This window comes from Patagioenas fasciata, chromosome 18, assembly GCF_037038585.1.
Source record: "Patagioenas fasciata isolate bPatFas1 chromosome 18, bPatFas1.hap1, whole genome shotgun sequence".
NCBI classification, from domain to species: Eukaryota; Metazoa; Chordata; class Aves; order Columbiformes; family Columbidae; genus Patagioenas; species Patagioenas fasciata.
This window is the reverse complement of record NC_092537.1, coordinates 13,062,720-13,076,994: the sequence shown is the minus strand read 5'-3', so window position 1 is coordinate 13,076,994 and position 14,275 is coordinate 13,062,720. Positions and strand designations below refer to the sequence as shown.

Genomic DNA, 14,275 nt, shown 5'->3' with positions numbered 1-14,275 from the left:
GCACTGACCGTATACGGGCCCAGCTCGGGTTCCCTTGGGCTTGACAAGGAGGCTGTGGGACCTTCCGGCGGTTTCGGTGCGGGGCTGTGGGCGGAGCGTTGTCCTCAGACTGCGGACCCTGCGGGAGCTCCCCGGGCAGAGCCCCCCCCGCCCCGCCGGCCGGTGGTTGTGTCTGCTGGGGACGCTGCGGAGTCGCCAGCTTTCGTGAGTGGGGATGTGCCTTTGGAATTGTCATTCAAATGGTAGACGAGCACAGCTCGGCTTCAGCCAGGACGCCTCTGTGCCTTTAGTTTTCGTTCTTCCCTCACCTTCCCTTTCGTGCCCAGCGGGCCCCGGACGGGGGCGTGTGGGTGTGTGTGCCGAGGGAACAGCCCGTACCCAGCAGCCTGCTCCGTGCCGCTGCTCCTTGTCTCTGCATTTATATACGATACACAAATGTAAAGCAAACGGGGGGGGTGCGTGGGAGCAGGAGCGGCTGGGGGCTCCCGGGCCGGGCCTGACGCCTGCAGCGCCTCACGCTTTCCCGCTCCCGTCACGCCGCCATCTTGGGCGCGGGCAGTGAAGCCGCCGCCCTGAGGCCGTGCCTCGTGGCGCCGGGGAGGAGGGGAGCCGGTCGCTCTGGGAGCCGCTCTTGGGAAGCGGGCGGCGCACCCCGCCGAGGAGGGGGAGTTAACGTCCTTCCGAGTCCTCCTGCTCGGGTACCGGCGCCGTTCGGGCGGTGCGGGGAGAGCGCGGTGCGGGGAGAGCGCGGCCGCTGTGCCCTCACTAGAGATGGCGGCGGGGCGGTCTCTCACGCGGACAGGACGGCGGCCGCGGGGAGCGGCGCTCCAGCCCCTGGCGGAGCTCGCGTGGCTGCGTGAGGGGACGGGACCCCCCCTGCTGCCTCGCTGCCTCGCAGGGAACCCCCTTCCCCTTTTCCAAACCTCCGGTTCCCCCTCAGCTCAACGCCCCCTTTCCCAGCCAGAGGGAACCCGTTCTCTGCCCGACCACCCCCATCGTGGGGTCACTTGTCCCCTGGTTCCTGAGGTTCCGCCGGGTGGGCGTGGGGCGGGTTTGGGTCGGGCTGAGCCGAGGCCCGGCTCCCGGGGGGATGCTCTGCAGGGAACACCCCCCGCCCCAGGAGCGCTGCTGCTCCGGTTTGTTTTCATATTTCCCGCCCCTAGCACTGCGCCCCAGCAGTGAACCAGCAGACTGCAGGTACCGAAGGGATCTCCTCCTCCTCCCCACCCCTTAAGGGGCGGTGATCCCTGCAGGAGTAAGAAAAGGATGCTCCAGGAGTAAGAAAAGGATGCTGCAGGAGCTGGGGTTGCCTTCTACATCTGTTGTTTCTCGCTTCAGAGCTGCGCCGGGGCTGCAGGGCTCTCTGGCCGTGATGATGAGCGGAAACAAGTTTACAACCTGTGAAGTCATAAACTTCCCAACTCACGAGGTTATAAAGCAGGTATGTTTATTTCGACGTCGGGCACAAGGGCGATCGTTCCACCGTTCATGCCCAACTTCTAACAATATGAGGTGTGTTTAAATACAGTAAGGTGTTACATATTCATAATGACCCCAGGAACGCCTCTACATATTCATAACCTTTCCTGCTTCTTACTAAAATGAGTCCCAGGTGATCATTTCCATAGTCTCCTCCTTGACCCCTCCCTGTGGCACCTGCGCAGTGCCGGCTGGTGGTCTTGAGGAGGGGTCTTTGGATGAAGGCTCCTTCAGCCTCATCACAGTCAGCTTTTTACCTTTGGCTCATTATGTTGAATTGACTGGACCCAAGCTGCCAAGTCGATTGAAACCAGACTGGTTCCCCCCTTTTGCTGTAAATCGTCGTTATCTCGTCTTCTCAGGTTTACAGCCAGGTGCCTTAAATTTACATCTAGGTGCTGTAAAACTTCTTACCATGGCCTTTGACGAGGTTCTGTTTTTTCTTAACATAATGGGTTACATAAAGCTCTAAAGTAGGCACCCTCAAAGTGTTAGTTAGTTAGTCCCCTCTATTAGTTCCCGCCTTTTCAGGAAGGTTAGTAAATTCTTTCACTAATATGATGATTCCCTTTTTAACATTTTCTTTTACCACAAACAAGAAAGCTACTTCTACATGAGAAGACTTACCTTTCTCTCTCAAAGAACAAACAAATTTCAATGTTGAACAAAACGTTCGAGTTGCTCTTCTGGGGCAGCTGATGACCGGGTGGCTGGTGCCCCGGCAGCAACGGCATCTGTTGGGCTGCAGCGGGAGCTCGCGCTCCTTGGCGTGGTGACCCCGCTCACTGCAGTTCTAGCACTGTTCTTTTGGGTTTCTTCTTCCCAATGCGGGAAGCACCACCCAGGCTGGTCCCCCAGAAGGACCGAAAGGTGATTGTGAAAAACAGAGTTTTCCAGGTTGCACCTGGGTTACCCTCCGTGGTGTTTCGCAGGCTTTCTTCACTTTAGAACGGTGAATCCAGGCATCCTGTTCTCTAATATTGGTAGCGGTGAAGGATATCAGGGGGTCTTGAAATGGACCTTGCTATTATGGTTTCAAAGTTCTCTGCAAAAGACTTCACATACACGTCAATAAAATGTGGCCCTCAATCAGAGGATCCAACAGCTGGGACTCCAAGCCTTGGTATTATTCTGTGTATCAATGTTCGAGTCACCTCCTACGCTTTTGCTGTCCTGGTAGGGAACGCTTCTGGCCAACCTGAAAAAACATCAGTTAATGCCAACAAACATCGGTACCCCCCTTTTCCTGGGAGTTCTGAACAATCAATTTGCCATTGTGGTCCAGGCCCATTCCCTTTCCCAATTTGACCCATTTCTAGCTTAGGCATATTTTTGGGATTAGTCTGGAGGCAAAGATCACACTGCTGTCACCTGTTCTACAGTGATAGACAAATCTCTAGCTCCTGTTTCCCTAATCAGTGTTTGCATAGTGGTTCTAGTCCTCAAAGTCTCTTCTTCTGTTCTTCCCTTCCTAAAGGGCAAAGCAGATGAGAGGGGATGATAAGTTTTCCCTGGGGGGTTTGAACCCACCCTTCCTTATGATGTGATTCCTCTAAATCTACGATGAGTTTCGATTCTGTTTAGTACACTCTGGCTTACCTGTTAAAGAGACCTGCCCGCCAAGGACAAGAGCCCTTTGTGTTTTTACCTTGTGCTGAGCCGTTTGGTTTGCCTCTCTGTCCGCCAGCCTTTTCCGATTCCGAGCTCACTTTCTGGTGTGCCTTAATATGCATGATTCCTGTAGTTTCAATATCTCCTCCGCATGTTTGATGTGTTTGCCTTGAGGGTTCAAAAGTCCCTTTTCTTTCCAAATTGCTCTGTGCACATGCACAGTCCTGAAAGCATCCTTGGAGTCAGTATAGGCGCTAACCGTTTTACCTTGAGCTAGTTCCAGAGCAGAGTAAGGGCAATTACCTCTGCCTTCTGCACGAAAGGATTTTGAGGCAAAGGTCCAGATCACCTCAGGCTGGCTGCTTCCGTCCGTAAACCAGTTTTCAGCGTTTTCAGTAGGAATGTCTTTTAGATCTGGTCGATTGGATGGTGTTGCTTCGACGGTCTCCAGGCAGTCATGATGAACTGGTTCTCCAAAGTTACCACTGAGGAAAGAAGCTGGGTTGACAACGTTAGTCTTGGGAAGGATGGTGAAAGATTCAGGGGCTCAAGTGATCTTCTCTTCACTCCTTCCCTCTTCAAGTGACGATGTGGGGTGGAATGGGAAAATTCAGTCTCTAAATGGTTGGCTCCAAGACTGGTGCTACAGGCAGGGCTTTGGTTTTTTTGATAATGGCTGGTTTTATAAGACTCCAGTCCAGACAGTATTATGCGGGAAAGGCTTATCTCGCAGAGGCAAAAGGATGCTGGGGCAGGAATTAGCTGGGCTCATTTGGAGAGCTTTAAACTAGGCTCGAAGGGGGATGGGGTTGTAGTTGGGCTTGCCCCAGTGGGGCAGCATTCTAAAACAGATGAGGACCGGGTGGCCTCCTGTGCCCCTAGGGAGAAATTGGTGTGCTCTGCTCTCTCCCTGAAATGCCTGTACACCAATGCGCGCAGCATGGGGAATAAGCAGGAGGAGTTAGAATCCTATGTTCGGTCGGGAGATTATGATCTGGTGGCAATTACAGAAACGTGGTGGGACAGTTCACATGACTGGAATGTGGTCATGGATGGCTACGCCCTTTTCAGGAAAGACAGGCCAGCCAGGCGTGATGGTGGAATTGCTCTCTATGTGAGAGAGCAACTGCAATGTACTAAATTCTGCCCAGGAGCGGATGAGGAACGAGTTGAGAGTGTGTGGGTCAGGATCAAGGGACAGGCTGGCAGGGGTGATACGTTTGTAGGTGTCTATTACAGGCCACCAGATCAGACTGAGGAAGTTGATGAGGCCTTCTATGCGCAGCTGAGAGTGGCCTCACAGTCACAGGCCCTGGTTGTTGTGGGTGATTTTAACTTCCCTGATGTTTGCTGGAAGGACCATTCAGCCAGCCAGCCACAGTCCAGGAGGTTCCTCCAGTGCCTTGATGATAACTTCCTCATGCAGATGGTGGAGGAGCCGACCAGGAGAGGTACACTGCTGCATCGCATCCTCACTAACAAAGAGGGTCTGGTCGAAGCAGTAAAGGTTGAGGGCTGCCTGGGTTGCAGTGACCACGAGATGGTGGAGTTCAGCATCTCGTGTGGCAGGAACAGAATAGCAAGTAGAATTGCAACCCTGGACTTTGGCAGGGCTAATTTCGGCCTTTTCAAGCAATTGCTGGGGGAAATCCCATGGGCAAGACTGCTTGAAGGAAAAGGGGCCCAAGAGAGCTGGATTGCATTCAGAGATTGCTTCTTCCATGCTCAGGATCAGAGCATCCCCACACGTAGGAAGTCGAGGAAGGGAGCCAGAAGGCCTGTGTGGTTGAATAGGGATCTGTTGGGTATGCTCAAGCAGAAGAGGCGAGTTTACAGGTCATGGAAGCAGGGACTGGCCACTTGGGAGGAATATAAGGCTGCTGTTAGAGGATGCAGGAAGGCAGCTAGGGTAGCCAAGGCCTCCTTAGAATTAGAGCTGGCGAGAGGGGTCAAGGACAGCAAGAAGAACTTTTTCAAATACATAGCAGATAAAACTAATACCAGAGGCAATGTAGGCCCACTGATGAATGAGGTGGGTGCCCTGGTGGCAGAAGACACAGAGAAGGCAGAATTGCTGAATGCCTTCTTTGTCTCTGTCTACTCCACTGGAGGCTGTCCTGGGGAACCCTGTACCCCTGAGACCCCGGATGAAGCCAGGTCAATGGAGGAGTTTGCTTTAGTCGATGAGGACTGGGTTAGGGAACAATTAAGTAGTCTGGACGTCCATAAATCCATGGGTCCAGATGGGATGCATCCGCGGGTGCTGAGGGAGCTGGCTGAAGTCATTGCTAGACTGCTATCCATCATTTTTGCCAAGTCTTGGGAAACGGGAGAGGTGCCCGAGGATTGGAGGAAAGCAAATGTCACTCCAGTCTTTAAAAAGGGCAAGAAGGAGGACCCGGGTAATTATAGACCGGTCAGCCTCACCTCTGTCCCTGGGAAAGTAATGGAACAGCTTATCCTTGGTGCCATCTCAAGGCACATCAGGGATAAGAGGGTCATTAGGGGCAGTCAGCATGGCTTTACCAAGGGTAAGTCATGCTTGACCAACCTCATAGCCTTTTATGAGAATGTAACAAGGTGGATGGATGATGGCAGAGCGGTGGATGTGGTCTACCTTGACTTCAGTAAAGCCTTTGACACAGTCCCTCACAGCATCCTCACAGCTAAATTGAGGAGGTGTGGTCTAGACAATAGAGTAGTGAGGTGGGTTGCAAACTGGCTTAAAGAGAGAAGCCAGAGAGTGGTGTTCAATGGTGCGGAGTCCAGTTGGAGGCCAGTATCTAGCGGAGTGCCTCAGGGGTCAGTACTGGGGCCAATATTATTCAATATATTCATTAATGATTTAGACGAGGGAATTGAGTGTACTATCGGCAAGTTTGCTGATGACACTAAGCTGGGAGGAGTGGCTGACACGCCAGAAGGCTGTGCTGCCATCCAGAGACCTGGACAGGCTGGAGAGTTGGGCGGGGGATAACCTGATGGAATTTAACAAGGGAAAGTGTAGAGTCCTGCATCTGGGCAGGAGTAACCCCAGGTTCCAGTATAGGTTGGGGCATGACCTATTAGAGAGCAGTGTAGGGGAAAGGGACCTGGGGGTCCTGGTGGACAACAGGATGACCATGAGCCAGCACTGTGCCCTTGTGGCCAGGAAGGCTAATGGCATCCTTGGGTGTATTACAAGGGGGGTGGTCAGTAGATCGAGAGAGGTCCTCCTTCCCCTCTACTCCGCCCTGGTGAGACCCCATCTGGAATATTGTGTCCAGTTCTGGGCCCCTCAGTTCAAGAAGGACAGGGAACTGCTGGAGAGGGTCCAGCGTAGGGCAACAAAGATGATTAAGGGAGTGGAGCATCTCCCTTATGAAGAAAGGTTGAGGGAGCTGGGGCTCTTTAGTTTGGAGAAGAGGAGACTGAGGGGTGACCTTATTAATGTTTATAAATATATAAAGGGTGAGTGCCACGAAGATGGAGCCAGGCTCTTCTCAGTGGCAAACAATGATAGGACAAGGGGCAATGGGATCAAGCTGGAACACAAGAGGTTCCACTTAAATTTGAGAAAGAACTTCTCAGTGAGGGTGACAGAGCACTGGAACAGGCTACCCAGGGAGGTTGTGGAGTCTCCTTCCCTGGAGACATTCAAAGCCCGCCTGGACACCTTCCTGTGCGACCTCACCTAGGCGTTCCTGCTCCAGCAGGGGGATTGGACTGGATGATCTTTTGAGGTCCCTTCCAATCCCAAACATACTGTGATACTGTGATAATTTCTACACCATCTTGTTAGACACTGGGGGGGATACGAGCACAGTCATCTTCTGACCCACGGCAAATCTCTGGACCTCCTGTATATTCAGTACCACTGCAGCAACTGCCCGCAGGCATCCGGGCCACCCCTTTGCAGTTGGGTCTAACTGTCTGGAGAAATAGGCCACTGCTTGTCGATACGGGCCAAGATCCTGTGCCAATGTACCCAAGGGTATTCCCCTTTTCTCCTGAGAGAACAGGGAAAATGGTTGACTCACATGTGGGAGTCCTAGAGCAGGGGCTGACATCAAAGCCTTTTTAAGTTCTTAAAGGCTCGTGTGGCTTCCTTACTCCATTGCAGGTGTTTCTGGTCCACAGGGTCCAGGTCATGCACGTCTCCTTGGTTCTAGTAGCGATTAAAATGCCATCCACGTATTGTAGCATCTGTCCCTCATCAGACAGGGCTTCCCAGGATTCAAAATCTTTAGCAAGCTGATTTCCAAATACTGTTGGGCTGTTCTTGAATCCTTGTGGCAACACCGTCCATGTGAGCTGGGTTTGACATTTATTTTTAGGGTTCTCTCATTCAAATGCAAATATTGTCTGGCTGGCTTCATGGAGAGGGAGGCAAAAGAAAGCATCTTTTAAATGTAAAACGATAAACCAAGTCAAATGAGGTGTTAATACTGTCAGAAGGGTGTATGGGTCTGCTACCACTGGGTAGAGGTCCTCAGCTATTTTGTTTATAGCTCCTAAGTCCTGAACCACCCAATATGAGCCGTCTGGCTTGCGGACAGGCAACCTAGGGGTGTTTTAACTGGACTCACATTACTTTACTAACCCTGTTTGCGGGAATTTCTCTATTAGTGGCCGAATCCCTACTTCTGAGCCTGGGTCAGAAGGTGGGTATCTAAGGGGAAATCCGGGTGCTGTGTGCGCGTTACACACAACCGAGCAGCCCCGCAGGAACGGGCCAGGCGGCGACTGCCCCCCCGCTTCATCCCCCGCGGGCGGCGAGCCCGGAGGAGAGGAGCTGAGCTCCAGCTCCAGCAGCCGTCGCTCTCCGCCCCCCACACCTTTTTCCGCCGACTTAGCGGGCACTCAGCTTTTGACTTCTTTTCTTCTCGCCGCAGCTGATCGAGGGGGAGCTGCCGGGCCCTGAACTTCATGTTCAAACTTCACAGCGTAGGCTTGGGCTCCTCTTGCCCCTTTTCTCTCTTCATTTGATTCCTGCGACGCATCCCCTGCCGGGCACCAGCCTCTGGGAAATGGAGCCGCAAACTGGGCTGCTAAAATACACACGAACGACAGTGGGTGGTGGAACCCTGAGCAATGGGGTTTCCCTTGAGCAGTTGTGCCCAGTTGGTGAACACCAGAGGATCCATCAATGGAGCCCGGCCTGCCCAGTCAGAACTGCATGAGCTGGGGAGGGGATCAGTCCCCGTGCTGTCTACAGAGCGTGGGGCAGCTGGGGTTTAAAAAGTGGGGGTTTCTTTAAATTATTTTTCTTATTTTTGCATTAATAATGAACCTTCAACCTGGCTTGGTTGTATTTTTGTTTTCTTAATGTAAGCAAGATTGATTTGAAGACTAAAACCCCCCCAGCACCCCCTCCCCTGGGAAGGGCCGTGAGTGGCAGTGGCAGTGACGGGGGGGACATCACCTTGTAGAATCCCCCTGGGCCCTGGGGGTGTCGAGGGAGGGAGGACGGGGTGAGGGGGCCCCGGGGGGGCTGTGCAAGAAGCTGGGCTGATTTTGGGAGCCGGAGGAGGGGAGCGCTTTGGGGGCTCCATCCGGGGTCTGGGACATGCAGAGGCAGGGGGCCCAGCGGCTGTGCCCCCCCAGTCCAGGGTGCCCCCATAGCCATGATCCAGGTGCCGACAGCTGCCTCCAGCCATCAGTTTCTTTGTTATTTGCCTCCCCCTCCCTCTCCCGCCCCGCTGCAGCGATGCTGGTGGGACGGGGCATTAAGAAACCCCCCACCCAGCACCCACCTCAGTGCTGCTGCTCCTTCTCTCTGGATTTATATACTTTAGATATATATTTTTTAAAAAGGAGGGGAGAAAAGGCCATCTAGAGGCTCTCGAGGGCCAGTGCCCTCCCCAGCAGTGTGTGCCCCCCCACCCTAGAAATAATACCTAGAAAATTCTTCCAGTGCGATTCTCAGGGGAGCCCCTGCTCCCAACGCCCTGACCCTGGACCCCCCTGACGCCCCCACCTCCGCCAGCCCAGTCTGATCTCTGGCCGTCCATGGTGGCCGTGGCTTTCTGGGGGGGCAGGGGGTGGTGGAGGCCATGGGCGGTGGGTGAGGAGGGGGCAGCCAGGCGGGCTGGGGGTTGTGGGGCGAGGAAGCCCAGAAGGGGCTGAAGCTCCCGGGGGCACAGGCCATGGAGGCGATGGGGCTGCTGCTGCTCTGCCGGCTCTCAGGGGTTCGCAGCTTGGAGAACGTGGCCAGAGCGTCGGGGAAGTTGGGCGGCGTGGCTGGCGTGTTGCTGGGGGTGCACATCTGCGGGGGTGTCAGATCGGTCACGGATGGTGTTTTGGAGTCCCAACCTGGCAACCTCCCCATCGCTGGAGATCTGGCTGCATCCCGCACCAGGGGATGCTCGAAGCCCAGCTCTGGTGGGTTTTGGGGTACCCAGCGCTGCGGGGTCTGGGTGGCACCCCCAGAACATGGGGGCTGCCTGGGGAGGATCTCCAGCCCAGGCAGGGCCAGCTCGGGCTGCGAAGAACATTTTGGACATCCAGGGTGCTCAAAGCGCTGGGGTGCAGCGGGTTTGGGGAGGGGACGCTGCTCTGATGCCAGCTGCCCCGAGCAGGGAGCGGCAGGGATGGGGTGATGCAATGAGGACCAGCACCATGGGTGGGGAGAGTTTTGGGGTCCCACAGGAGCCTCTTCACCCGGCTCCCTGTCCCCCTGCTCCGCTTCGCACCCCATTAGGGCACAGAAAGTCAGGCAGGGCCCCCCGGGACGCGAGGCACTGGCCGGGCCCCTCGCGGTTCCCGGTACGGCCCCTGCTTTCTACACACTGGGCTGAATTTAGTACCTTCCCCACCTCCCCCCAGGACAGACCCGGCCCTTTTTGAGGCCAATCTTGCCAAAAACCCCAGGAGCTCAGGATGAAAACGAGAAGCTAAATGATTCTTCACAACACCATTCAACACAAGAACCGAGAGGTTTTTGATACCTGCTTTCTTGTAGGTGTCCTACTGAGCACCAGCAAAAAGCCAAGAGTGTTGCTCAGCAGCACCAACCACATCTGCCAGGAATTAGTCTTCAAAATGAACCAGGGGCAGCAGAAGGCAATCACCAGCCCCACAGACAGCAAAGGAGAAGTCTGCAAGATCCCCTAAGGCTGGAATAGACTGTTGGCATCTGCTCTCCACGGCAAAACCAAAGGAGAGCGTAGAGGAAAAAGAAATGAAAGTCATTGACTGTGAGAAATGCGTGGCGAAACACAGGAGGTGGCTGACACAAAAAGACCCTCCCAGGAGCAAGCCATGACTTCTGGACCCAGCATCTCTGGCCCGGGATGAAGGCTTGCCCATTGCACTGCGGCCACTTGGGGTGCAAAAATGGGGTTTGAGAGGGGCTGTTGCCCCCCGATGTCTTGCTCTGCCTGGAGATCTCTCTGCAGAGGCCCCTGGACAGGACGCCTCTTCCTCAGTCAGCGCTGGCAAAAACCATCTGGGGACACGCTCCATCCTCCGGAACTCTTCCTCGTGTGACTCGCAGCTCACGTGTGACAGCGCTGCTCGAAACTTGGCCGTCTCTAAGAACCGGCTTGCTTTGGGATCTGGGCTTCACTCTCAGAGGAATCAGGGCAGCCCTGCTTTCTGTGTTGGGGTCTCCCTTTCAGCTATGGAGCAACTTCAGTTCACAGAGCAGGAGGATCTTGCAATGGCTGTGTAGATAGCAGCACCGTTTCGGAAGCGTCAGAGGAGATGTCAGAGCCATCAGGCTGAGGGACGGGAATCCAGCAAAAGATTGCCCGTGTTTCAAAAGGGAGGCAGCCGTGCCCGCTGGAGAACCTCTCTCACAGCTCCATCCCCAGCAAAGAGCTGTCTCTAGAGCAGTTCGTGCTGCTTACAGGCAAGATCACCTTTGCACTTGAACCGCCTTCTTGCACAGAGGACAGGAAACATACTCTGGTTTATGTCTTTATAGCTGAAAAGACAGTGTTCACGAGGGAGCAAGCGATGAGCACATTTCCTGGTCAGCAGCCGCTGGCTCGTGCCAACGATCAAGAGAGGCAGAAGAAATCCCTTCAGAACAGCTCCTTCTCCAAAGACATCCGTCTGCCTTGATCAGCCGCAGCGAAAGGCATCCTAAACCGGGCACTTTGGCCTTGTTTTCAGCCCAGGTTCCCAGGTGCTGGTGCACTCGTGAGCCAGTCACTGCACATCTGCCACGAAGGGGAATCGCCTCCGAGGCCACTGTGCCGTGGGGAAAGGAAAGGATTAAACGTCGGGAGAGTTTGATTGAGTACACAACACGGATAAAGCCACTCTCTCTGCAATTAAAACTGAGGGTATTTAATTCAGTGAGATGAGATTTCATTCCCCATGACCTGTCCGATTGTATTTTGAATCTGGGCACGGGCTGCAGTGACTGCCACAACATTTGAGGTGTCACCAGCTGCACTGTAGGTGGTAAAGCGGGAAAGGCAGGAGGGACCCTCAGCACCTCCCATCCCGTGGATAACTTCATCACAATGGCCAGGGCGGCGCCCGCTGGCTGCTGGGGCGGCTGTTGCCGGGCAACAGAGACACTATATTGTCCCCTGTCACCTGTGCCCCGTGCCCATTTGGTCACTGGCCGTGGTGGGATCACTTGCCGTGGTGGGATCACTGTGGTGGTGGACTCATTTTGGCAGTTGGATCGCTTTTGGTGGTGGGATCGCTGTTGGTGGTTGCATCACTTTTGGTGGTGGGATCGCTACTGGTGGTTGAACCACTTCTGGTGGTGGGATCGCTATTGGTGGTTGAACCACTTCTGGTGGTGGGATCGCTGTTGGTGGTTGCATCACTTTTTGTGGTGGGATCGCTACTGGTGGTTGAACCACTTCTGGTGGTTGAACCGCTTTCGGTGGTTTGATCACTTTCGGAACTTTATCGCTTTGGTGACTGGATCACTTTCATCACTCGGATTGCTTTCGGCACTTGGATCCGTTTGGTGACTGGATCACTTTCTGTGGCAAGAAGGAGGAGGAGAAAGGCTGCTGGCTGCCATTCCCTCCAACATCATCTGCGGACAGAAAAGCTCCCGTCCTCCCACATCAAGTTCAGTGTTTTCCGGCAGAGCAGCAGCGATGGCCACACTCGGTCTGTTGGAGCTGCTGAACGCCGCCATCGGGACACCCCATTTGGGGGTTGTCGACTTGGTGGCCCTGCACAAGTTGCTCGAGGCCATGATCGGGCAGCTGGGCCAGCAGGAGCCGTCTGTCCTGGAGCCAGGGCAGAGCCCGACCCCCAGCCTGGCAAAGGAGCAGGACAGCGAGGACCAGCCTGGCCAGGAGAAGGAGGAGGACGGAGCCCTGGGCACAGGGCAGCAGCTCTGGAAACCAGCAGAGCAGCTGCATGAGAAGGACACGCTGGAGGGGACCGGGAGCGACTCCGAGGTCTCCTCCGTGGCCAAGGAGGCCATTGCAAAAACAAGAGAAGAGAAGGAGAGAGCCGTCTCCAAGGTAGATGCTCTTGCTGGTCCCTGGGTGCTCCCCCACGAGACGCCCCCTCCTCTGGGCTCCGCGCTGCCCTCGTGCCGCCCTCAGCCCAAGGGCTGGGTTAAGCCCGAGCTCCCGCAGCAGAGCACAGCGGGGTCCAGGTCCCCAGGGACCCTCCCCTGGGCTCACCCCCCACCCGCTCTCCCAGGAAAGGGCTTCGCTCCAGGATCTCTGGGAGGAGATCAACAAGTTTAAGGAGGTGCAGTCCGGCCTGGCAGAGGACGTGCGGGAGATGAAGGAGGCGATGCAGGAGGCGCATTCTGGCCTGGAACAGGACATGCGGGAGATGAAGGAGGAGATGCAGAAGGCGCATTCTGGCCTGGCAGAGGACATCCAGGAGATGAAGGAGGCGCATGTCGGCCTGACAGAGGACATGCGGGCCATGCAGGAGGCGCATTCTGGCCTGGCAGAGGACATCCAGGAGATACAGGAGACCCTTGGCCTGGTGAGTGTCCCCTGGTGCCCCGGGAGGGAGCTGGACCCTGGTCCCCTCCCCGCTCCTGCTGCCCTGTCACACTGTGCCCGTGCCCCACGGCCATCGGTGTCACCAGCGTGAAGGGCAGCAGGAGGGAAGAGTGGGAAGGGTGTCCCAGGAGTTGCTAAGGCACTTCTGAACTAGAGAGCCATCCAAACAGAACCATGGGAGGGGAAGGAGGGGAGATAAAGCTCTGCTCCCGCAATTCAGCCACGGCCCCAGGCACAGCCCTGCCCAGCAACCCTCTGTCTCCTGCCCCAGTTCATTTGGGGATGCTCTTTAAATCCCGCTCCCACATCTGAACGGGTGTCCCTCTCCTCACCCAGCTCCAGGGGAAGCCCCAGGACGCTGCCGGGCTGCGCAGGGACAGGAGGCGGCTGCGTTCCCTGCTCCCTCGGGGACACCAGCCCTCCTGCCTCGGGGCACAGCCTGTGGGTTGGGGGTGCTGGGCAGTGATGCTGGGGGTCCCATCCCTGGGGGTCCCATCCCCCCAGTTCCATGGCCGGGCTGACCCCGTGATCCCTTTGCATTTGGGCTCTCATGTTCAACATGAGTTTGGCCCCGCCAGATGGTGGTTTGGGGACAGGGACTGGGGACATGGCGGGGGGTTCTGGGGTCTGTCCTCACGGCTGCCCAGCTGCCAGTAACCCTGCTGCCCTTTGCCTCTTCTTCCCAGGAGGGCGCTGGGGGCCAGTCTGCCCCCGCCGAGCCCACCCAGCTGGCCACGGACACCCAGGCCAGGAAGCGCTCAGCACTGGGGCCGAAGGGACGTGGGACACAGCCTGAGATCGAGACCAGCAAGGGGACTGCAGGATCTGGCTCCCCGGGGATGCAAGCAGGGACACAGGGGGAACCAGTGACCCAGGCCAGCACCTCCCTGGGGACACAGCCAGGGGCCACGGACACCCAGGCCAGCACCTCGGGGATGCAGCCAGGATCCCCGGGCACCCAGGCCACCACCGCCCTGGGGACACAGCCAGGGGCCCCTGACACCCAGGCCAGCACCTCGGGGATGCAGCCAGGATCCCCGGGCACCCAGGCCACCACCGCCCTGGGGACACAGCCAGGGGCCCCTGATGCCCAGGCCAGCACCTCAGGGATGCAGCCAGGATCAGCTGGGACCCACACCACCACCCCTGGGGTGCAGCCTGGGTCCTCCACCTCCCAAGCCACCATCCCAGGCGATGCCCAAGAGCCGGCCAAGCCCTGGGGCACCACCAGCACCTCCAGCTACGAGTCGGAGATG

At 56.2% G+C, this 14,275-nt stretch overlaps 1 protein-coding gene across 3 annotated transcripts; it reads left to right on the top strand.

Moving 5' to 3' along the window:
- The first annotated feature begins 75 nt into the window (after positions 1-75).
- LOC139829371 (uncharacterized) lies at positions 76-13,092 on the top strand. Of its 3 annotated transcripts, none has more exons than XR_011741829.1 (3): positions 76-204; positions 1,339-1,441; positions 7,965-9,090. XR_011741829.1 is itself a non-coding variant. In XM_071816613.1 (3 exons), exon 3 carries the CDS (start codon positions 12,144-12,146, stop codon positions 12,747-12,749), a length of 606 nt encoding a protein of 201 aa, XP_071672714.1. In that variant the 5' UTR covers positions 76-204; positions 1,339-1,441; positions 10,034-12,143; the 3' UTR covers positions 12,750-13,092. The 3 variants fall into 3 exon arrangements, 2 of the variants coding, with proteins under 2 accessions (XP_071672714.1, XP_071672713.1); XM_071816613.1 differs by lacking the exon at positions 7,965-9,090 and adding an exon at positions 10,034-13,092; XM_071816612.1 differs by lacking the exon at positions 7,965-9,090 and adding an exon at positions 9,898-13,092.
- The last annotated feature ends 1,183 nt before the right edge of the window (positions 13,093-14,275 follow it).

Excerpts from the sequence above, each read along its gene's own strand:
- LOC139829371 (XM_071816613.1), top strand. The coding sequence starts at position 12,144 with ATGGCCACACTCGGTCTGTTGGAGCTGCTGAACGCCGCCATCGGGACA.